At 41.5% G+C, this 23553-nt stretch overlaps 2 protein-coding genes across 4 annotated transcripts in view; one reads left to right on the forward strand and one right to left on the reverse strand.

Moving 5' to 3' along the window:
- CDHR3 (cadherin related family member 3) overlaps window positions 1-10480 on the reverse strand; it is a 52325-nt gene extending 41845 nt beyond the window's left edge. Inside the window, exons 1-2 of the mRNA XM_042791875.1 lie at window positions 10461-10480; window positions 8136-8149 (exon numbers count right to left, since the gene is read on the reverse strand). Coding sequence (XP_042647809.1) covers window positions 8136-8149; window positions 10461-10480 — 34 coding nt within the window. The remainder of the gene's footprint in view (window positions 1-8135; window positions 8150-10460) is intronic.
- Window positions 10481-21104: 10624 nt separating this feature from the next.
- The window catches only part of ATXN7L1 (ataxin 7 like 1), a 120065-nt gene continuing 117616 nt past the window's right edge, over window positions 21105-23553 (forward strand). For all 3 annotated transcript variants that reach the window (XM_032996212.2, XM_032996214.2, XM_032996215.2), the window contains exons 1-2: window positions 21105-21380; window positions 21988-22056. In XM_032996212.2, the coding sequence (XP_032852103.2) occupies window positions 21266-21380; window positions 21988-22056 (184 nt within the window). In that variant the 5' untranslated portion in view covers window positions 21105-21265. The remainder of the gene's footprint in view (window positions 21381-21987; window positions 22057-23553) is intronic.

Raw genomic sequence — 23553 nt, forward strand, 5'->3', positions numbered from 1 at the left:
CATTTTACACCAAAAACTTATGTACCATTTCATTTCTCAGCTAAAATCTTCCTCTGTAGCATTTGTGAGTGACAAGAGCAAACTAGAAGAAATTAGTATTACCTGGGCTACTTTAATCTCACATAAAGCGATTCCACCTTAGCAATGTTAATAACCCATGCAATTATGCAAAAAAGTCCCAGACAGATATCTGGACCATCTATTTTCCAGCATTGACTTGTAGATTCATAAACCCACTAGTCACCTCTTTGGTAACTAACTTGAGGTGTCTGTTAATAAAAAGTCATTCCATCACACCATGAACTTTTTTGGGGATCCAGATTTAAGTAAAGAACAGCCTAAAATCTGTGTGAGTACATACAGAAGCCTGAAAACATTGCTGTTGTCAGTGCTGAAAACAAGTTCTCCCATTGCTCCAGCAGTTATATACCCAAGGGATGAAAGCATTTGCCAGAGAAGAAGGAATCCCAGGAGTCTGTCTTTCGCCATAACGCATTTGAGCACTTATTTTAGGAGGACTGTGAGTATGTCAGGCATTAAAATAGGGGAGATTGTTCTGATCCTTCTCATTCCCTCTGCTCCATCTCAACAAATGTGGTCTGAAGCAAACAGATGATTACAAGGACTTAAGTTCAAGAATGCTCCAAATGAACTTGAATCCTCCCTACAATGAGGTCAAGTGACTTCTCCACAAAGGCCATGCAGAAAGTCCAGAAAATATTAAATTCTTGGTCCTAGTCCCAATCTCAATCGTGATGACTATGAGACACTATTGTAAAAAGCACATTGTTGCCAAATGTGTTTTTCTCTTTGAGATGTTATTGTGCTGCTTAAAAATGTTACACTTTCTTCTGTGCTAATATAACATGGAAGTCAGTGGAAGACAAGATTCAGTATTCATTCACCTGAGCAAAAGTAGATGTTATCAGCAACTACTTTGTGTTTGTGGTTCAAGATCAAAAATGTGTGGTTCTGTAGGACATTCAATACCTGTGAGAAATCATGTTGCTTTTCCACACCAGTCACATATGTTGCTTGAATTTTAAGCATGTGATTTGTCTTCCAAAAAGTGTTCTAGTGCAAGTAACGATTCAGTAGAAAATGTATTGAGGCCATTGAAGTCTTCTTTCTGAGTTTAGTAGATATTGGATATGGGCCTGAACCCATGTGGCAATACTTTGTACCTCATGATACAGTATTTACGCATATTACAAGTTTGTCTGTTATTGTAATTGCTTGGCCACCTGAGCTGATTGGTAAATAAAAAACCAAGGATGTGAAGTAGCAAATGATGCAAATGCAACAAGAAAGAATGGTCTGGGCAAATATGGGTACAGAAACTCTGAGGTTTCTATGTACACAGCATGATGCACTTAGTCAAGTATTTTAATATAACACTAAGAATTACTTAAATAGGCCTTTCCATTGTGAAACATACTATATCTTACCTATTTTATCAGAAAAAAAAGGATTTGATTATATTTTGCAAAAGCAACCTTGCATTTTAGCACAAATAAAATATTTTCTGTTAGCTTTGGAAAAAAAAAAAAAAAGCAATTAACAGAAAAGAGCATGGCTAGGCACAGGGTGAGGTGTCAAGTGGTGGAGTTTCACTTGGAGGTGGACAGTTTTTACACCTACTTTTGTTCATCCTTTGAACAGGAGGAGTGAGAATAATTCACTGCTTCCTAACCTTGTGAAATTTTTTTTGTTTCTGGTTTCAAGAACTTTGAGATCTTCAACCAGGCTCTGTAGCTCTCCAGGGGAGCAGAGGAGGAGCATGTGATGAGAGAAGGGCGTGTATCCCTGGATACACTTCAGTTTAGCCTGAGCTGCCAAGGCTGTGGTGGGGATTGACCTGTGCCAGGGCCCTGAGGCACCACAGTGTATTATAGCCATTTTCATTCACTTCCAGCCCTTCTCAATGGCTGCTTACCCACAGACACTGGTCAGAAGTAGCTTTGCATTCTCCTATGGGGTTCTTTAATTTTTTAATCAGATGTAGCACAAAACAATAGCAAATCTCTACCTCAGCTGCTTGCTTTATACTTGATTCTGCTTTTCCCTGATCCTCACCCTTTACTGTCTCATTGCTCCAGGGCTCCAATGGGCTTTGCCTCAAGCCCCCAAAAATGCTGAATTGACTCATTTCTACTCAACAGATTGTAGCTGGGAGAGGACATTCTCCTCCATGTATTGGCATGGCAAAACCAGTGGGGAAAAGGTAAGTACTGCATAGGCTTCCCCTGGGGAAAATGTGGTTTCTGCCCTCCTCTGCAGCTGTACCTGGAATCTAGAAAACATGCATAATGGAGTAAGGAGGGACATTTCACTATCTTCCCCGTTTGTTTCACAGTATAAGCTGCAGTCTGGCTCCTGGGCTGAAGTGTCTGAAAGAGGACAATACACTTTTATGTGGGACCTTAAATAACTGCAAGGTGGCTGCTCAGGGCTCTGTGCTTCTGGTGTTCTTGTGAGCTTCTGTCCCCATCAAATGACTACCCATCATCTGGCTGATGGTAACCACAGTGTGCATAGAATCCCAGTCCTCCCATTACCATGGATCAGATGGCATGCAGCAGCCTGATACTGCCTGAGGATTTAGTGTATTGGTTTTGGTTTTGCTCCATTCTCATGCTTGGCAATACCCAATGCAGTAGTACCACGATTTACTCAGCTACATGAGAACATGAGGACAGAGGCTTGTGAGGCAGAGGATTGAGGCTGGGGCTGATTTATGATACAGTGAAGGGACGTGGTGGAGAAAGCGCTGGATCATTGCTGGGAAATTTGGGGAGTGAAAGAAAGGAAAAGATGAGGCATGTGAAGCTGGGGTCCTGATCTGAGGACATGGAGATGTGCAGTAAGAGGATGAGGAAGACAGTGAATGTGCTTTAGGGATCTTTGCTCTGAGAAGCATGTGACAGAACTGCTGTGGCAGCACGGACATAAGTTTGTAAGTTGGAAAAAGGTTGTATGGTGGGGTGAATGGGAAGTGGCAGACATTGGCTTGAAGAGGAGGCTTGGGTGGTCCTATGACAGTAAGGGAACCAAAAAAAAAAACTTTTCCACAATAATTTCAGTTTCTACCTCAATATCTTGCCCGGGACATACATTGTCTAAAGCCATCCTTGGAATCTTTCTACATTTGGGTAGCACTACTATTTCATCTAGTCTATCGGAAAATAATTATAATAATCCTGGTCTCACAAAGATCAGTGACAAGCCTGATTTTAAAAGAAGCAATTTCAATAGACCTGGGCCTAAATAAGGTAGTCTGAAGGCAAACAAAACCTTAATCATACAAAGGAGACAGATACTCATCACTGTCTCTGCTTCTTGCTGCCTGTAAGCTCTGTGACTAGAGAAAGCCTTCAGAAATGTCACACAGGAATATGGCCAAATTTGCCTGGGTACAGATACGGAATCTCTTTTTTACAGTTGCTGAGTTTAGATTATATTTATTTTATCAGAGAGCAAACATGAGTGAAAAAAATAAGCCACTTAAAAGTGACATGAGGCAACACTATATCTGAGTAATGACCGAGTCTGCCACCACATTAATATGCAAAAGGCAGCAGGAAAGCAGTGCAATACTCCAGATGTAGATGCTTCTCGCCTGTGGATTTCAGCATCAACAACATTGAACAGCCTGAGTCCACAAGAGGTTTCTTAACAAAACAGAAGACCCCACACAGTAAGTGTACTATCCAGCAAGTGTTTTGACAGAAAACTGTGAAGCGGTACAGGTATGTGGGTGATTGCACAGGGAGAAAAAAACTCCCTCTGCAGCCCATATTGACCTTAGTCACATAAAACCTGGCTGTTATGATATGAGCTACATAGGTCGTAACAAGGAAACAAGGTCAGAATATGTCCCTTTGCTGTGTATGGCTCCCCTGACCATTGTTGGAGCTGAGGGAATATTGCCATCTAGTGCCACACAGAAATCCAGCTGTCTAAACAGAAAAGAGCCATTTAATTTATGTAGGTAATGGTTACAAAGCGTACTAAAAACCAGGGACATTATGTGCCAGGGACATCATTTTGGTCAGTGTCTCTGCCAAGCTCGTTATTGAAAATGGTACATTTTCTCCTTTAAAATAATGACAGTGTGTTGCGGGAACTGAGTCATAATGCTCTGGACAAGAGACCCCATTCAGAATCATTCAGAGGTTGTGAAAATAGTGCAAAAGTACTCACATAGTGCTTTAGCAAGTAGATGCTGTTGAGGATCGGATTTATCTTACCTACCTTGAAATAACTAAAACATAGACCTGCATATGTTAACGTTATATAGTCACCCTGGGCCTCTTTTGGAAACAAAGAAGCACTACTAGGTCACAACTCATGTGACCAACTTTAGCTGTCACCTTTATGATAGGAATCACTGTTCTTTTGAAACATCTGTTTCTCTGCAGTGACAGTAAAGGAGGTTTGGGATGGCTACCTCTAATGTTCAGACCCCTTCAACCCCTAGTGCCCATCTCTCTGTACTATTTTTTTACCAGGAAGGCAATAATTTTGATGAACCGTTGGTGGAAAAATAAATACCACTTTCCAACTCCTAAAACCCATGATCTCGGTTGTGTGATTTTCATTCAGGTGGGGGGACACATGCACTCACACATGAGTTCCCACTGACTGCAGTGGAAACAAGTGCTGGCCTATACCATGTTGCAGTTGCTGATAGTCAGGCACACTGGACCATAACATATTTTATATTCCTCTCTGTGTACAGCAGCATTCTGAACTTCTTCCCGTTGTCATGCCAGAAAGAGCCCTTAGGGGTGACAGAGCAGTTCAATTCCCCTCAGCCAAGACCCTGCTGAGCCAGAGATGAGGGTTTTTTTAATCAGTGCATATGTTTGAGATACTTTTAATGAGGCCGTCAAATCACTTATCTATGCTACCAAATGCGTGCCATATCATAACAATTTTCAGTCATTGCCCATCTGGAGCAGATTCAAACCAGTGGTTGATTTTCAAAAGCAATCTGAAATCAAAATCAATTAAGCAATCAAATCTTCCAGCTGCAAACAATGTCCAGATTTTCAAGCCACCAACATAATGTTTGTATATGTTGACTTAAAATTACTTAAATGTCCCACCAGTACCTCTGAGTCAATTGCCATGTTATTGCTTGTGGTTGTGATTTTCCCACTATTTCTACCCACTGACCAGGTAAAGAAAAGGGATTAAATCACAGAGGAAAACAGAGTCAATAATGCAAAAGAATATAATTTTTCAGTCTGAGAAGGGCTAGAATATTTGAGACACCCACCACTCCATTTTCTTTCAAACAGCATGATTCGCAACTAATAAATAGGCTGCTAAATTAATTTGCTTATGTTTTAAAAATTCATTATTTCACATCATCAAATATAAATCCTTACAGGGGATTTTTTTCCTTTTCTACACTGATTTTAAATATGCTGCAAAAAATGTGTATCACAAGTTCCCCCAAATGAGGAATTATTTAGGTAATAAAATGTCTCACGATAATAGTAGTGTATAAAGTTACTGATGTCAAACTCTGCCGGGATTTTTTAGGGGTATTTTCTTTGCTTTAGAGGGAGGTTCACTTAGCAATGTCCTTACATGTGGTATTAGAAAAGAAGTAGAACATGTGCACTGTCCTGAGTGTTCATAAATAGTGTTGAATAAAATTTCATCTAAAAAGGAACCTGAAAAGCAAGGATGGTAGATTTACAAACATATTTTAAAGCACCTATAAATGTGACTTTCTAAAACCCTCACTTGTGTATCAGTTCCCCATAACTAAGATGAGCTAAAAAAATCTAAGCTAACAGCTTACGGAAATAAATACCAAGAAGCTGGCAGCAAATTCTGGAATTCCCCCCATACCTCTCAGTCCATGAGACACAGACTGACCTTTCAGATGCAGCATAAACCCAGCTGATTTCCTCGGGCTTTTGCCTGAGATGAAGGCTAGCTCAGACAGCTTGGGTGTTCTAGGCAGGCAGGAAAGGATTACTAACATTAGCTCAATATCTTAATTGCCATACTTAAGAGGCTGCATACTTGCCTAGAGCTGGATCCAGCACAGAGAGAATGCTCTGTTTGACTTCACTGGGATCTGGATCAGCCATTTAGGTTTGAAGGAGCTGGGGAAGGGGCAGGAAGGATGGATTTTCCCTGCTGGTACGAACTGTCATGTCTCTACCGACATTTGCACCAGCTGAGCCTTCACCCCAGGACATGAACAGCTTTATGAAGCTATGACGTATAATAAATACACAAATTGTTTTTCTGTGCTAAGGGGCAGCAGTGAGATGACATGCCAAATCTCTTTAAGAATCAAGAGCTGGACACCCCAAAATCTTCACACAGCCAACTGTCCAGCTAGATGGCCAGTCTTAACGCAAAGAAAGGTAATGTCCATACATGTTTAACAACAGCACCTATGTATCTTTTGTTTCAATTGACAATAATGGCAGACAGTGGGTTTTAGCCATTTTGCTTTACTGATATTTGCAAACCTCTGAGACTGTTCCCTTGCATATACCATTTTCCTGGGCATGGGCATTTTTCTTGACAAAACCAGCCTAAGCTGTACAGTCCACTCAGTTGTTTCATCTCAGCCTGGGCTACCCCAGGCTAACGTGACCACACAACTGCTGGTGTTGCTGCACTGGGAACTGGATCCATGAACTGATGCTGGGGAAGAACTAGTGAGTAGATGACACAACCAGGAACAAATGGCCAGAAAATAGGGGGTCTGGGCGAGAAAGTGTCTGTGGAACCACAGCCTAAAACACTCCCTTCATTTGTGTCCAAAGGATGTGGAGTAATGCTGGTCCAGGAAGCGGGATACAACATAAATGGCTTTTATAGACTCTGAAAACTCTAATGTTATCACTGTTTCGTGAATACAGAAATTTAGCACTGCTTCTGTTCTAAAAAACAAACAAGCAAACAAATAAATAAATGTACTAAACATTATACCATTCGGGTTTTTTCTGTTGAATTAAATGCTCTGTGAAGTATCAGAGGGGTAGTCACCATGTCCCAGCTAAATGGTTTGTTTGTAGCAAATTACTTTCTATTCTTAAGCAAAAAGAATTTAATCAAGTGTCAGAAACAAACTACATCTTGACAGATTAGCAGGGTTGCTGCTGTTAAAATAAATTTGTTGCCAGATTTGTTTACAAAACTTCTTTTTCAGGGATGGGTGATCTTCCTGGAATTTGCCAATCTTTAGAATAAATATTGTGGAGGATTTGTAAAATGAGAATTAATTAAACTTTTCCTCTGAGTGTAAACCAGGCATTTTGCTCAGTGTGAAAAAAAATGTTTGTAAGCAAGTCTTCTTGGGGGGTGGGGGGGGTGGGGGGAATTGGGGGGTGGAGGAGAGGCAAGGAAATCTGAGCACTTCCTTTTCTTTTCCAAACAAAATTTGGGATATAATAACTATGACTAATATAGGAATTGTAATTTATACATTAGATTTGATATATCCCTTTTTAACTTTCTTCACAGTTCTGAACTAAGCTCAATATGTTTGACTTCAGCTTTCAAATCCCTCAGAGGTTTGTTTATTTTTCTACAAGTCTTTTTGGTTTGGCTGCTTCTATACAATGCATGGCAGATGTGTTCATTTCTAGACATGGAACTTTCTGATACCAACTCCTATATATGACCTGTGTTGCTCTAATGAAGGCCTTTGAGTGTTAGTTTGGATGAGTGGTATCACCATTTCAGACAAAGAGATACGCTTACTGTCATCATCCGTTCATTCTGCTGGGATATCTGAAAAGACCAGATGATGAAATGCTTATTCCAGTTAGGGAGAAAACAAGGATAAGTATTTGCATTCCACCTTTTCCCTCACTTCAAGGTGAGGGTATTTTTTGTGGGATCTGGGGGGTTTTGTTACTTTTTTGAGTGATCATGAGGAAAATATCCTTCATTTATAAAACAGCAAACAGAAAACCTTTGGCTCTTTCATGTATAAAGTCAAGAAACTCACTAAATATCCCACCTATTAGAATGATTTTTCTGTGGCTCCATTAGAGAGGCAATTCAAAGATGGTAACTTTTTTCTAATAAGGAGACAAAAAATCCTCTTATTTAGGCTAAGATTTTTTTTTTTTTGGTCAAATGCCACTAACCTGAGAAATTAGTCCTTGACAAAAGCCTTCACTGATACCACTTGGAAGCCAGTGGCAGATGTCAGTCTGGCAATGGAGAGTCTGCCAATGGCAGCAACATCTTGAGGGACACCAACATCACTCTCCAGGTGAATTAAGAACACAGGCTGTTGGTAGGTCCTACAGAGAAGTTACAAAAGAGTTTATGGACTTCACAGAAGACACAAGATTTTAAAAGCATGTAGCATTCAGGAAAAGTCTTCTTTGATTCTCTAGGTGTCAAATCAGGAGGACTGACTCTTCCCAGTTACCTTTCCCTAAAAAATTTCCAGCTTTTTAAATTATCATGACTGGTCTTAAAGCTTTGATCAATCAGAGCTACCACACACTGATGCTGTCCTAATTAAATTAAATTCTACTGGGTCCATCCTTCCAAAGCTCTGCTGAGTGCATTTGAGCAGTGTTTCCCACGGTCATATGTATGAAGCTGCATGTTGGCAGGATGGATAAGCATCTCCCTTTTAAAGACAGCCTCAAGCTTTTGCTTAAAGAGGCTAACACTGCCACTAACAACTAAGAAATCCTGGCAGATAGTCCACATGAATATCTCTTTCTATATTTGCACAATGTCAAGCACACTATCAGCACTGAATAAATAATAATCATAGAAACCTGGAGCCAGCCAGGAAATAGCTGTGAATGAGACATTCATATTTTAAAACTTGAAACTGCAAAATTATCTTGTGATTTCGGGAAAACTGTTCTTTTCCTTCTTCCCTGTTGTTTTCTTTTCCTAAAGAAGAAGATAAAAAAAGTTTACTTGGTCCTGTATTGCAGAATTACACATCAGAAGTGTCCTGCCTGCTTAATACATAAAATCCCTTCAAGGAGCAAAATGAAGAACAGTCCTGATTTTAAATCCAAAGAATCCATTTCTAACTGGGAAAAATAAATAAATAAATAAAATTGAATGCAAATGTATTATATGAGAGAAAGAGGGACAGTAGCTGAAAAACTTTCAACAGATACTCTTGCTCTTGCTAATGTCTGGACAAAATAATTTTTTTCTAAATATGATTGCAACTCCATGTTAAAAGGGATTTATAGGAGTCATAAATCTTTAAAACAATCAGCAAATTTCATGGGGAATTCAGTCTTCAGCTCGATAGGAATAATAATAAAGGACAACTCCCTTTGGTAAAACAAGTTGAATTTGGTAACTCGTATTTACTTGACACTCTTGACAAACATTCAGGGTTGCTCTTTCTTCACAAAAGAATCAATTGTGTCTCCTTCTCCGTTGAGGTGTAGGGCTTATATAGTATACTAAGGGTATTTCAAGACTGTATTTTTGTGGTTACAGATGAGAAGAAACAGATTCTTAAGGTACTTTAAAATCTGTTTTTATAATTGCTGCCAGGGATACACGTACAAACATTTTTTTCATGTATTGGTCTTCTTTAACAGAAATACAGAAAGATCTGAGAAATGCTTCGGTATAATCAAATTGTAATTAAGTTAGTCCAGAAGCATTTGTCAAAGGATATAATGGCAAGGATTATAAAGGAGAAGAATAAACTGAAAACACAGAATGCCAAAAATCACCATCTGCTGAGATGATGGAGTATCATGCTCAAAGCTGTTAAGGTGTTACTAGAGCTGTTGTATGTTACAACATTAAACAGTTAATTGCAGTTCATGGGTTTTAAGTAAAAGGACTGGGGACTGCTTTTTACCATAGCAACCACAAAAAAGAAATCTCTTAAAGCATGTATGCAATGTGCACCAACACAAAAGCAAAGAAAATAAATATACTTGGAATTCAGCATTTAAACTATAATTATTTGGAGAAATTCCTCTTTCCAAATTTACATTCAGAGTATCCTGGAGAGAATAAGACATTCATTCCAAAATTACCAAAAGTCTTTCCTGAGGGACAAGATGATGTATAAGATTCTTATATTAGTATCTTATCTCACTATCAACTGCTAAAATGACTCCTGCTGCTTACATAAACAGAGTAGGGAAATGAATGGGTAGAAAAGGAAAACTATCATCTCCCTGATGTGTGGCCACTTGTTCTGCAGTCAGGTTGTGGGTATAAATGAATTGGTCAAGATCACATGTGTACTATTGTACACCTTTTGCCACTCCAACCATTTCTGTTGTCTGCTGAGCACAGCCTATTTGTGCTCTTTTAGCATGAGAAGCAAGTTACAGTGACAACACTTCTGACTGTTTAATCCCAGGTCAGGTCAAGTTTGAGAGAAAGGAAAAAAGGAAAGTAAAATGACAGTGACATCATCACCATAATTCCTTAAATATTAACACGTGACATTTTGATACCACTGGAACTTCTTATCCATGTTTCCTTTTGAAATAAAATGCTAATGAGTTCAACCATCTTTCCAGGCGTGGTTGAGTTTTGATGGAATCATTATTTTGACGTATGATTCTTCTGAAGCCTTTGCAAAGGCTAGATAGCTGTAGGGGCAGCAGTTTATAGAGGCAGCCCAGCAAACTACCTGGAGCAATAATTTAAAGGTGAGATACGCAGGTGAAGATCAAGAAGGAGTGAGAAAGAGGGAGGTCCTGCTGGTTGCTGTACCCATGGGATACACTGAGGGCAGGAGACAATAGGATTGTATTTCACCAGCCCTGAAGTAACTAAAGGTTTGAATAAGGAAATATTTTTAAAACATCTATTGTAACTGCTGAAAACAATTATGTCTGTGGTATCTGCCAACTCTTATAATTATCTGCTGTTGTTTTAAAAGTGTGTATGGGAAATTTTGCAAAAATCTAGGACCAATAATCCCATGGCTGACACAGCATGCTCTTAGACTCTTACACCACAAATGTAGTGTGAGAACTGAACAGTTGGCTACAATAAGATTCAGATTGACAAAGACAGACTGAGGGGGTTTTGTCAGCTGATGCAAAAATCTCCATAGGCAAAAATATTAAATCCTGAATAAATAGAGGTATTCACCCACACATGAGTACTTTCACGACCTAGAGATGCCCTTTGAGATTTCCCTCTACAAATCCAGAAGACATGTTTGTAGCTCCATGTACCCATAGGTTCCACAAATAAGACCATTTCTAACCCCTCCAATGTAGACTCACCTCTCTACTTCAGGGAATTCATATTGTACTGCTATTAAATGCTGTGTTTAGTAAGGGACTGTTGTTAGGTCTTTTCACCACCATAATTCACTCTGTTTACATACAGCCTCTAACTTCATGTTTGTATTTGTTTATAGCAGCATGACATAAGTTTTGCTCCATCAGTTAAGAACAACTAGAAATTTTTAAAAGTTCCTAACTCTACTGTGACATGAACACATAATTCAGTAAAATGCCACTACTTATGCTTCTAATAGGTTTGACTGAGTTGTATCAATTGTGCTAATTATGATGATGCATGAGGCAGAGAAAAAAAAGCTCCACTGTTCTTGTAAACAGAAGAGTAGACACCTTTTCGCCATAGAGAACTGACAGTCAAAATATGCTTAGACAGATAATCTTCCATGAGATTTTTCAGTCCACTATGCATAAAGCATTCTGATTTTGGTAGCTTTCCTATATCACAGGTTACAATTGTAATAGTATTTTGAAGTCACTAGTAGCTGCAATACCAAGAGAAAAATAATGTTCTTAGTACAGAAGGAAAACTAGGCATTCTATTATCACTTTATTATAGAGTCCTTGAATGTAAATATGAATGCAAGTAAAAATGTAAGACCTTAGATTTAGTATATGCAAAATAAGACTCCAGTTCCATACAAGGAGAAAGAAGAGTTTAGTAACTGAATGAACCAAATGAATTTGAATGTTTTTAATTTATTTACTTTATTACTATTATTATTGTTGTTGTTGTTATCATTGTTATTATTATTTATTATTCAGTAGAATTAAACACAGACAGAGGGAATCCACAGATGCCTGCTGTCTCTTAAAGGAAAAGCATTTTTTTTAATCTGTCAATTAAAAGATTTGGAAAACAACATCCAGTTCTAGATACAATCTTGCATCACATGGGTATCTGAACTGCAAAATGCTCAAATGCTATTTTATAATGATTTTTAGTTTTTTTTTTTCTAGACCAGTATTGTTCACTTTTCTCGTCTTGCAACTTTTGCATATACCAGACGTCACATGCTAAGTATCTACAAAACAAGACTTGATTCAATGCACAGAGCTGCATCACTGGAGGTTATTAGCCAGTTACAATGTTTGATTGCCATAGATGTACAAAGATTTTCTTAATCTGAACCTGCAAAGTTGCAATCTTATCTCCTAGCTGTTTTGGAAGCGTACACCCTTCATAGGCAGCATGGGATATTTTTAATAATGTCTCAGCTTTTGTCTTCCTGACTAGCTATGGTTTTGTATTTAACCCCAGAATATCATTAGTACTGGGTGCTTATACTTTGTCTGCTTGAGGGAAATAGTGCCTTAGGAACACTCTTCAAACTATAGGTTTCCAATAAATAGACTATCAAACGACAACATATTCATAACATTAAGAGGTGAACTTAATTCAAATTCATTAGATCCGTGGAACCATAACTGAGGTCCATCCACATCTGGTCTCTGCAACCATATTGCCTTTGTAAAATGCCCAGTGAAGAGTTTGATAACAGAAGTATAGGGTGGCCTCTGAGACATTTTGAAGCATGATGGTATCAAAACCTCTGTGAAACAACCTCTCATTGCATGTGATCCAATGCTTAAATACCAAACATGTTTTTGACTTCAGTAGCCTTTGTCAGGCACATCACTCACTATACCAAAATTCCTGCTCAGGCCTTTGAGATACATTTGGACCGAGTGCTGAATTTTCAGTACTTATCAGAAGATACCATCTTTGACTCTTCCACATCGGGATGGGAATCTTATCAGGACAAAGCTCCTTGCAAAGTTAACACGTCAATGCAAAGAGCTACAAGAGACTTTCCTGTATGATAGATGAGACACAATTGATTTCTGGCACTCCACTTCGAGCCTCAGCCAGAAATACAAGACGAACAGGCTTGCTTTCTTCTGTGATTTCAACATGTCTGCTTCCTGTATGGGCTGGAAATAGGACATACCGTAACAACTGTCAAAACATTTCAGAACCTCAAGCAAGGTGTGATTGGAGCTGGCTTTAGGAAGCAGCGAGGCCTTGGGACCCACACGAGCAGTCTGGGCCCTCTCTGCTTTCGACTGATTTAGGGCCGAAACACAACCTCCACCAAAGGCATTGCAGTTTGACCCTCACACAAACCTCTTGTCTGAGCAGCCCCAAACTTTCAGAGCCAGGCTGAAGTAAACTCAAGTGATTCCCAAACACCAAGGGATAGCCCTCTCAGGCTGAAATCCTTATTTTGTTGTTCTGGAGGCCCTTGGAGTGCCTCCCCTCAGCCCACTCACGCACACTGCCTGGCCCTGCCAAGGATGAGTCCCCATTTACAGTGGGGATCCGTGAGCTGCTGGGAGAGGAGGACAGCCTGTGCGCCAGCACTGGTGGAAAATGGCAGGAGGGGAGTCAGGCCCCTGCGCTGAGGGAATGGGGCCTCCAGCCAGGGCCAGGGAAAGGCTGGTAAGGACTGCTGGCTTCCCAGGGAGAGGCAGAGGAAAGCTGGCTGCTGTAAAGACGGGAGAAGGAAAGGGGGCTTCCCCCAAGTGGGTGAGGAAGCGTTTAGAGAGGAGAAGAGGGCAACTCTCAACAGCTTTGTGAGGAGAGAGGCAGATCGCTGGTGGGAGGTGGAGAGATGACTCAGGACTTGGAGAGATGTATGGCAGAGACCTGTCCTCTGCTGAGGGAGGCAGGGGAGAGGAGAGGCTCCTAACTGCAAAGCAGGGGATAAAAAGCAAGGCATGGCATATTAAAAGACATGGTAGTGTTTGGTGAGACAGCTGGGCCCAAGTGAGAGAGGGTGGCGAGTGAGAGGCTAGGTGCTTCAATGGAGTGATCTAGTGGGAGATGAAATCCCACCCTGCAGTGTTAGAGTAAAAGTGACAGGAAAGAGGGAACAAAATTCAGAAAAGGAGGGTATTTTGGAGAAAGAGGGATACAAAGAGGAGAAATATGGCATCTTTGTTGAGGAGGAACCGAAGAAAATCGATTATGATGCAGTAAGGGAGACGCGGTAAATTGCAATTGTGTGCTGCCAACACACGCAAACGTGGCCGGTGAATGGAAAGTTATAATATACATTATTTAGCAGGGCAAACTTAATTTTTAATTAAAGTATACTTCTATGCCTACCTCATGAGAAATGTGTGAACATCTTTGGGGATCCATGTTTTGTGGTTTTCGTTATTCACATGGGCATTGTGAGAGAGTGAAGCTTAGGAATGCAGCATGCTGTTTGAATGCAGACTTAGTACTGAGGCAAAGTAACTTTCTCCATCCCCAGGTGCTTTTATATCTCAAAATCTAAAGAATTTTGCTGTGTCTTTCAAAAATACAGGGAATTCCTACAAGTTTATTTTTTTCTGTGCCAACTGGATAGTTAAGAGCCTTCCTCTAGAGTTTGGATATGGCCTTCAAAAATATTATTGTTGCTGTTGTTTACCAAGAAACTGTTTCAAATAAAACAAAACAGGTAAATATTTAATATGTAAAATATGAGTAATTCGCTGCACCAGTGCTAGATACACTTAATAATTTTAAGAAGCAGTACACAACATGCACTGATAGTGTTTTAAAATAATTCCCCTCTGATCTTTCCTGAGTACCTCTCAACACAGGGAAATTGAATTTTAGCCTGTCAAGTACTCTGACCTGTCATTCATGTCTTCCACCTTCCCAGGCACACTGTTAAGAATCTATCCCTCAGCCTTCTGCAGTGAATGCACTCCCTAGACCTTGTCTAATCCTTAATTTCTTGCTGTAAGTACACCTGATGAAGTGCTAGACTAGGGACTTTGGGTAGTGTGTTTTAAGAAGTGAGTTTGAGTTCCATGTTCCATACAGGTTGTACTGTACTGCTGAGACTGGATGTTCAGGTCAGGACATGGGGAACATTCTTGAAGGAGAGAAAACATTGAAAAGGAAGATGGGTCTGAACTGAACTCTCAGAGACTCCTGTCTGAAACCTGAAACAGTTGCAGAAAAAAAAAAAAAACAACCTGCTTTGCTTCTTAGAAGTAATTGGTAGGTTCCTGTGTCCAGTGAAGATGCATGTCTGCACCGTACAAAGCAGTCCTATGATATACTGATAGTTACCATTACTAGCTTTGGTATCAGAAACACTCCAGCTATGGTAATACAGTAGATAAGATAAATTATCCTCTTGAAAAGCAGGATAAATTAGCTGCAGAACAGTGCTATGTTAATGCATTTAGACTATAACCAGTAGCTGAGCAAAATTGTTTAGAACAAGCTTTTAGACACTGGAACTGAAGGACATGCAATCTATTTTTTTCACAGTGCTTGTATAACTCTTTTGGATGTGGAATGTGTAGTAACTGTTGATTTTCACCTCTAGTGCATGGCCTTATTTTGGTAGCATTTTTTCTTTAAACTTTCCAGAGTTCACTGTAATAAGATCTTATTGTGCATTTTCTGTTCGTAGATTTGTGCAGTATACCTCTCTCTAGATTCCTTGTTTCATCTGATTAGTGCTGCTGTAGTGTTTCAAGCATTGTTTTGTTTTAGGTAAGGCAATTTGCAACACTTGTTTGAGAAATATGTTTTTGTTGGGATACAAGAGCCTCTCACTTAGAATTTCCTTTTCAGTTCTATATTTTTCTGACTGCTTCTTTTTTAAGTGATGGCTTCTTTGGCCAAGATGGAACCAAAAGCTTGATTTAGATCTTTTTCTTATGTTTTTTTCAGAGGACACTTAAATACGTTTCTCTGCTATAAGTGTCTATTTAATACAGTTTTCTAGCTCAAGTATTCTATGATGTCATTCACATAGTATTTGAGACACCTTCTGAAATTATGAAGAGAACTGAGTTCAGTACCGGGACTGAATTTCTGGCCAGAGTGTCTCTAGGGAGACTGGCTCATAGTAGCTTTTACATTTGGCTTGCTAAATACTGGGTTATTTTAATGGCCATTCTCTATGCATCTTTCTGCAGAAATCTGGATGTAGGACTTTTAAAGTATCTGTTTTGTTTAATTAATTTACCTACTCTAATTATCACATAGCAGACTAGGATGCTACACTGTATTTAAAAAAAAAAAAAAAAAAGTTTCAGAATCAGTTTCACCAGTGAAAGGCAGGACTCTCTGGTGGGGTTTTGCACCTTCTCTATACAAACTTCTCTGTTATCTCTTACCCTGAGTTGCAGCTGTAGTATGAAATAGAGACTTCATTTATCCACTGTGGAAAGAGAGACTACAGATAATTTATAGGTTAAAATTAGCAAGAGTGTAAAAATCCACTACAAAAATCATTTGCACACAAGTCAACATATAGATTAGTTTTACACTTCTCAAAATCCTGGAGGAGGATTGAAATTCCTGTACTTCTGTGACTGACAGCCAGCTAGTAGCTGGTCCTTTTCTTATGCAGACTCCATCATTGACTCTCTTTAAGAAAGTCTTGTGACTCATTTACTGTTCCATTCCCACCAAAGCAGATACCTGGATTCATAAAACTGTCTGCCGTGTAATAATTTCTGCTATATAAGATAAAACCACGATTGTGGTAAATCCATTGCAAAATAGGATCTTTAGAAGTACTAATGGATCTCTTGCCAAACTGCTTAAATCATAACAACTTGTCACAAGAAGATCATATGTTTATAATCTTTTTATGATACTGAAGCCTTATACAGCTGTTTTTTTGTAATACTTTTGTAGGCAGTTTAAAGCCATCTGGTGCATGTATTGCCAGGTATACATGATTTAAAGCAGAGGGTCACAAATCTGTGTTGTTGCGACTACACATGTACCTCCAGCAAATTCATGATATTTTCTCAGTGTATGACAGAGGAGTTGAAATGGAATCTTGCCATTTTTTATTTGTACATGGTGACTACCTATGATGTTCCTGATAGCCACACGTGAGAATTGTTGTTGAAGTTTGTTATCTCTTAACATTTAGATCCTGTAAATTATATAAATGCTGGACTGATCTCCACATAAGCCAAAGATTGATACATAGCTTTGGATCTCTTCTACATGTCGTAACTTTTCCTGTGTTTTATAAAGCCCAAGTCTTTAACTATAATTCTAGTAAGTAGATATAGGAACATATGATTTTTATCTCCTGGTTACTTAGCAGAAAGCTTGCATTTGGAGATCATCTTATTAAAAGAGAGTGATATATGGATTTAAAAGATTAGAGTTAAGGTTTCATCCGTATTTTGCTGCTTATTAATTAAAGGCCTTAATTTGCTTATAGTTTACTTTTTTAATTCCATGTTATGATTGGATCACTGTATTATTTAGAAGCTGCAACCAAGATCAAGGATGCATATTAAATGCTGAAAAGCCACATAGTAAAAGGAAGCCTCTACTTGGCACTTGAAATAAAACAAAATCCACAGGGACTGAGGAGGGAAAGAAGTATCTTTCCTGACTGACTTCATTATTTTTCTATGGCACAGTGACTTGTTCAAGGTCATAGAAGAAATACATTTTTGTATTGATGAGCAGGTGGAAAAGAAACAGAGGATGTTTAATCTGCACCTTCATATGCAGCTTTTTTACTCATTTCCTATGGAAACATGTCTTCTGTGATCATGTTCGTGCCTTTCTCCCCCTTTTTTCCTCTCCACCCATAACTTTTGGGTCCATTGATTAATAAAAACAAATTTGAAGGAGGAGTAAAAGACTGAAATAGAATTGTCTTTCTACAAATGTTGTGAAAGCAGATGACAGAAAAAGGGAAGAAGAAACCATCAGAATGCCCATGCTATGGTAAAGCTGCAGCCTCAGTTCACATTCACAAGAGAGAACTAGATATATATTCCCAGCCATGGGAAAAACTTCTATAATGTCATATTGGCTCTCTTTCTACTCTGCCGTAGGGCTCTAGAGAGTAACACACAGTTGTCCATGCTACATACACTACTTTGATTTGGCTTCAATCTGGAGTAGTAATAAGTAATACATAGTAGTAAGAAGTGTTCTTAGGGAGGAACCCTGGCGCAGAACGGAGGCTACTTTTCTGCAGCTTCAAGACTTGCACCCTACAAGCCAATGGAGACAAACCAATCTATAGTTTTCTCAGGGATGAGGTTCATTCCTTGGTGCAGATCACAAAGGTAGCATAGATGTAATCAGAGCAGAAATCGCACTTTTCAGACAAAAGATGCTGATCATTGGAAAGTCAGGCATGTCTGTTCTGATGATTGTGGAACCATTTGTTTAATGATAATGTTGTTCTTGAATACATATGGTAGGGAGGAGGAAGAATTCCTTTGGGAGGGCTTTGGAAACCTTTCTCTCAAACTGCAAGGCACTGGATTGTTTCTTTTTAGGAAGGAATTGGTACATCTTGCATCTTTGATTTTATGCTAATTTTCCTTCATATGGTCTGTTTCTGTTAGAGCCTAGACTGTAGTTCTGCAGTGTGTCATGGTAAGCAGCATGTAGATTAGTGCCATGTGTTAAAGTTGGAAAGTTTCTTCACTTTTTTTGCTTGCTTTGTGGCAGCTTGTATTAAATAGTTTCCCCCTCCCCTTTTTTCTCAGTTGTGTGGTTAGGAATTGCTTTATTGCTTGTGTATCCTGTAGCAGTGTTTAATATTAGTTAGATATTTGGCCATACATACTTCCCTGAAATCTTACACCGGTTTTCATTGATGGGGATTTCCTGGGTGCTCACACGCCTTTCTTTTGTATCTTCTCCCCAGATACATGTCTTGGGTAATCACAGAAGTGTTATGGTATAAGCTGTGCAGTGTAACTTCTTTAATTAGAGACTATTTGGCCGCCATCAGAGACTTCTGTTCAACTATCTTGTAGTGAATTTGAGCACAAGTGCCAAACATGGTGGACTATTGACTTCATGTCATTTATCATTCCTCCAAAGGAATTTCATCTTGCTCTTCCTGACCAAAGTCTTATGTGTAGTGAGCAGGGTTTTCAACCTCAACATAAGCAGTTTATGTCTATTCTTTATTTTTATTTCTTCACCGATGATAAAGTCTCCTTATAATTAAAAACATCAATCATATCCATTCCTAGCTTAATTTTGCTAGACTAAATCAAGATCTTCTCATATTATAGACTCTTAATTTCTCTGATCACTCAGATAACTTTCCACACTTTCTTGTAGGAAGATTAATTTAAACTGGTGGCTAGAACTGTACTTAATATTCCAGAATAGGTCTTGCCAGGGCTTTGTACTATACGACCACCCTTCCTGCTTCTGGAAATTCCATGTATAATATATCCAGGGCCACAGATCTTATGGTTGCTTCATGCTGGTTGCTAATAAGCCCACTGCGATTGACTGGTTTTCGAGTCATACTTTTGGTGAGCTTTCTGCTTCTTCGTTTTAATTGTGTTCCTGTAGTTTCTTGTAGCTAATGTTACATGACTGGAGGCACTCTGGCCAGCCCATAGAGCATGAAAGCTTTTAGGCTTGCCTCCAGATATTGAATGGAACTTGTATATTCCAGCTACTTTTTGGAAGAGGTGGAGTGTGAATGGTCTGTATTTAATACTGTATCTGTTGACAATGTATATAAGGCAAAGGGTGTTTGTCCTTTGCCCCAAACGTTTATCTGTTTTAGCACTGTAAAGAGCCTAGTCTTAATGAAACTGTAAGAAATTTACTTAAATCCAGCGTAAACTGTAGTACCACGTACCCTTCTGCAGGCAGCAGTGCCAACTTCAGCAACTCCTGTCCTGCCCCTCTGGCCACTGCTTCAACCCTTAGGCGGGCCCTAAATGCTATTCTTTTTTCTTGAGTCTACATTAATTCCATGCTTTGTTACAGCATTGTCCTACAACGGTTTGAACCCGCAAAAAGTGAATGGTGACAAAGGGTCTTAAATGAGTGGCTGAGAAGAGGTAGGACAGGGAAGGGACCACGTAAAGCCCACACCACCAGTCTAAGTGTCTGTTGAATGCTAAACTTCAATTGTCAGTACTCCTGCTGGGGCCGTACAGCTGTACAAAAGATGCTGCCTGTGGAGTCAGTGAGGCTGCTTGCATGAAACCAAGTCCTTCACCAGTGGTGTTGATGTTCGGTTTAATGGGTGTGAGCTGGAGCAATAGGCTTATGCTGTAATTCCTTACCCAAATCAGGTGTATCAAAGACAAAAACTTTCATGGTAGTGTTATTTTCTACTCCTACCTCAAGAGAAATAAACCAAAAATGACATAGTCCTAAAATTAAATTAAAAGCATGTACATGCCATAGGTTATGTATAGTGAGATGGAAACCTCTGTATTATTTGAGAAGAGAGGAACCTGTGCGTTCAGAGCAGCTGTACCGTAGCCTACAACACCAAAACAAAAAAAAAAAACATCTGCAAACAGACGAAGCCTGTACTCAAACACAGATTCGGTGGTATTTGGACAACAAAATGGCTGTGGTTGTGGCTATAGGTGATCCACAGGAGCGCAGCTGGAAGGAGCCGGGGGGAGGGGGAGCCCCGACCCCGCAACCGGGGTCCGTTTCCGGGCCGCGCTGGGGTCGGGCCGCAATTACCGAGGGCGAGTCCCAAGGACTTACTGCGGGGCGCTGCGAGACGCGGGGCGCGCAACGCCCGCGGCTGCCTTCCCGGCGAGGCTCTTCGGCCGCCGCGGCTCCGCAGGGCCGGGCCGGGCCGGGCCGGGCCGGGCGACCAGACCGAGTCGGGCCGGGCCGGGCCGGGCCGGGCCGGGCCGGGCCGGGCCGGGTCGTGGCGCTGCGCGGGGGCGCGGAGGGCAGCGCAGGGGCGCGGGAGGCAGCGCGGAAGGCGGCGCGGGGCCGGCGCCCCCCTCGGGGCGGGCAGCAGGCCCGGCTGCCGGCGGCGTCGCCGGGGCGCGGCGCGCAGGCGCGGGGGGCGCGAGCATGCGCGCTGGGCGGCGGGGAGCCCGATCTGATAGGGAGCAGGGGCTGACACTACCCCCGTGTGGGCGGCGGAACGTCCCGAGGATGACGTGCGGCGTTCTCGAATCCCGTGTCTCGCTCGCTCGCTCGCCGCCGCCGCCGCCGAAGGAAACGGGAAAAGCAACAAGGAGGCAGGAGCAGGCGCGGCGCCATGGCGGCCCTGGAGCGGCCCGTGCCCAGTCCCGAGGCGTTCCTGGGCCAGCCCTGGGCCGCCTGGGTGCGGGAGGCCGCCCCCCCGCACGCGCACGGCGCCGCCCCCCCGCACAGTAAGGGCAGGGACCGGCCCGCGGCTCGGCACGCCGCTCCCCTCCTTCGGAGCGCACGCACGGCGGCGGGGCCAGGGGCCGGGGGCCCGACCGGGCCACCCCCCCTTCTCCTCCCCGCTTCAACCCCCTCCCCTCCCCCCCACCCGCTCCGGGGCCGCGGCGGGAGGTGCCGCCTCCACCCCCCCCCACCCCCCCCCCCCCCCGCCCCGGGCGCTCAGCTGACGCGCCGAGCCCCCGGTGCCATGTGTGCGGGAGGCGCTGGCGCACGCCGCGCCGTGCCGCTGCCCCGCGGCGCGGGCTCCGCCGCTGGGCCGGCGTCGCGGTGGGGGAAGGGGGCGAGGGGGAGGATGCGCGGCGCGGAGGGGCCGGAGGATGCTGCGGGGCGGGGGGGGCGTGGGGGGAAGGGGTGGAGGGTGGGGGGTTGGAGGGTGCTGCCGCGGGGGGCCCGGCGGTTCCGCTCCCTGGCAGATGCTCCGACCATTGTGCTTTTGCTGTTGCAAATAGAAACACTGCTCACCTCCTTACCTCTCCTCCTCCCCCCCTCGCCAAACAATAAATGCACACCTCTGGGCCCTCGGAGCTTCCTGACTCTGCTTCTCTTCTGCAGGTGTAGATCTAGAAGAGACTGGAAAGGAGGGTGGAAAAAGCAGGGAGGTTATGAGGCTTAATAAAGAAGGTAAGTGGATAGTGCTGGCACACCTCTCTACCTGTCTGTCTCTTGGTGGCTGTGGATGACTGTGGTTTGGCCTTGACAGGGTAGTCTAATAGCATATGGATCTCTCTGCCTTGAAGAATGTTTCAGGGTTGGATACATGCAGATGACTGTCACTGTGTCAACTTCTTTTGAAGTACGAGCATAACAGGTGCGTGCGACTGACAGATGTGGTAAAAGATTAGGCGATTTTAAGTCAAAAGACAACTACGCATCAGTGGCCATATTGGATTTTTTTCAAGGACCCTGTCCCTTGGTGCAATGTTTCACTTACTTCTGTGTGAAGATAAGCATATAAACCCATGCATCGACTTTAAACGTTATATTACCTTTAATGACTGTAGTGAAAAACACTTTTCACTCGCAGAGAGAAATGGTCTGTTACGATCTTTGAGTTCAGTCACTTCAGCCCAAGTTGCATTTTATTGTTTCATTCTCACTACTGAGTGTGACTTACAGTCAGCTGAGCGGCCAACGTCTAATATTATCTTCCATTAGGCTAAGCCATGCATATTATGCAAAACCAAATGTAATGGGTCGTTTGGGCCATAAGGTTTTCTGGTACCATAAGTATGAATAGGCAAATTTCAGGCTAATGCTATTTGCTGATATGCCATGCCTGACACAGTTCTGCTAGTTGCAAGAGGAGAAACTTAAGTGGTGAGCGTAGGCAAATCAAATTTGTCCATTTTGTTTGCGACGTGGGTCATTAACATCAAGCTGGAGCAATACCTACTGCAACTAGTGAAATGGTTTGGGACATATTTTCATATAGCTGTTTGTTTCTGTTCTGTTAAGAAAGCAGTATACATGTACAACCTTTCTGTCATGAGAACTTTGTGAAGTCAGTTCATAATGAATGATCCCGTCGCAGTGAAACTTCAATGTGACTTACTGATGCTGAGAGAAATCCCACTATTACCTGTAATGTCATAATATATATTCTGAAATAATGTCAAGTCTCTTGTTATATTATAATTGTCATTACATGTGTGTTTAATTTTGAGCATCTTGTCAGCTTAAAGGAATCTTATGTTTTCTAAAGAAGCTCTTGAAAAAAGAATGAATTAATCAGTAACATAGATTTGTGTAATAAACTATAAAATTGCATGGAGTCCACATTAAATAAAATTATTTAAAATACCATAAAACCTCCCTTTTGAAAGACCTTTATAGAGATGCCAAGCTTCATTGTGTTCCTGTCTTGATTCTGACAAGCCTGAACCTCTCTATTTTGACAGCGCAAAAATAAGTTAGAAGCAGAACTGGGATTTACATTTAGTACATGTATAGGTAAAAGTTCAAGGCTCCACCAGTTTGTACGTCTGTCAGTAACGTTGAGCATATGTGTGGTTTAAAAGTAATGGAATAAAAATCTTGCTACTGGAGCTTGGCCTTCATAAGGAGCTTAATTTGTTGAGATAAAATGTTTTGCGGGTAGAAGTCCTTGAACACGAATTC

This window comes from Tyto alba, unplaced genomic scaffold, assembly GCF_018691265.1.
Source record: "Tyto alba isolate M040663 unplaced genomic scaffold, T.alba_DEE_v4.0 Super-Scaffold_2, whole genome shotgun sequence".
NCBI lineage: Eukaryota > Metazoa > Chordata > Aves > Strigiformes > Tytonidae > Tyto > Tyto alba.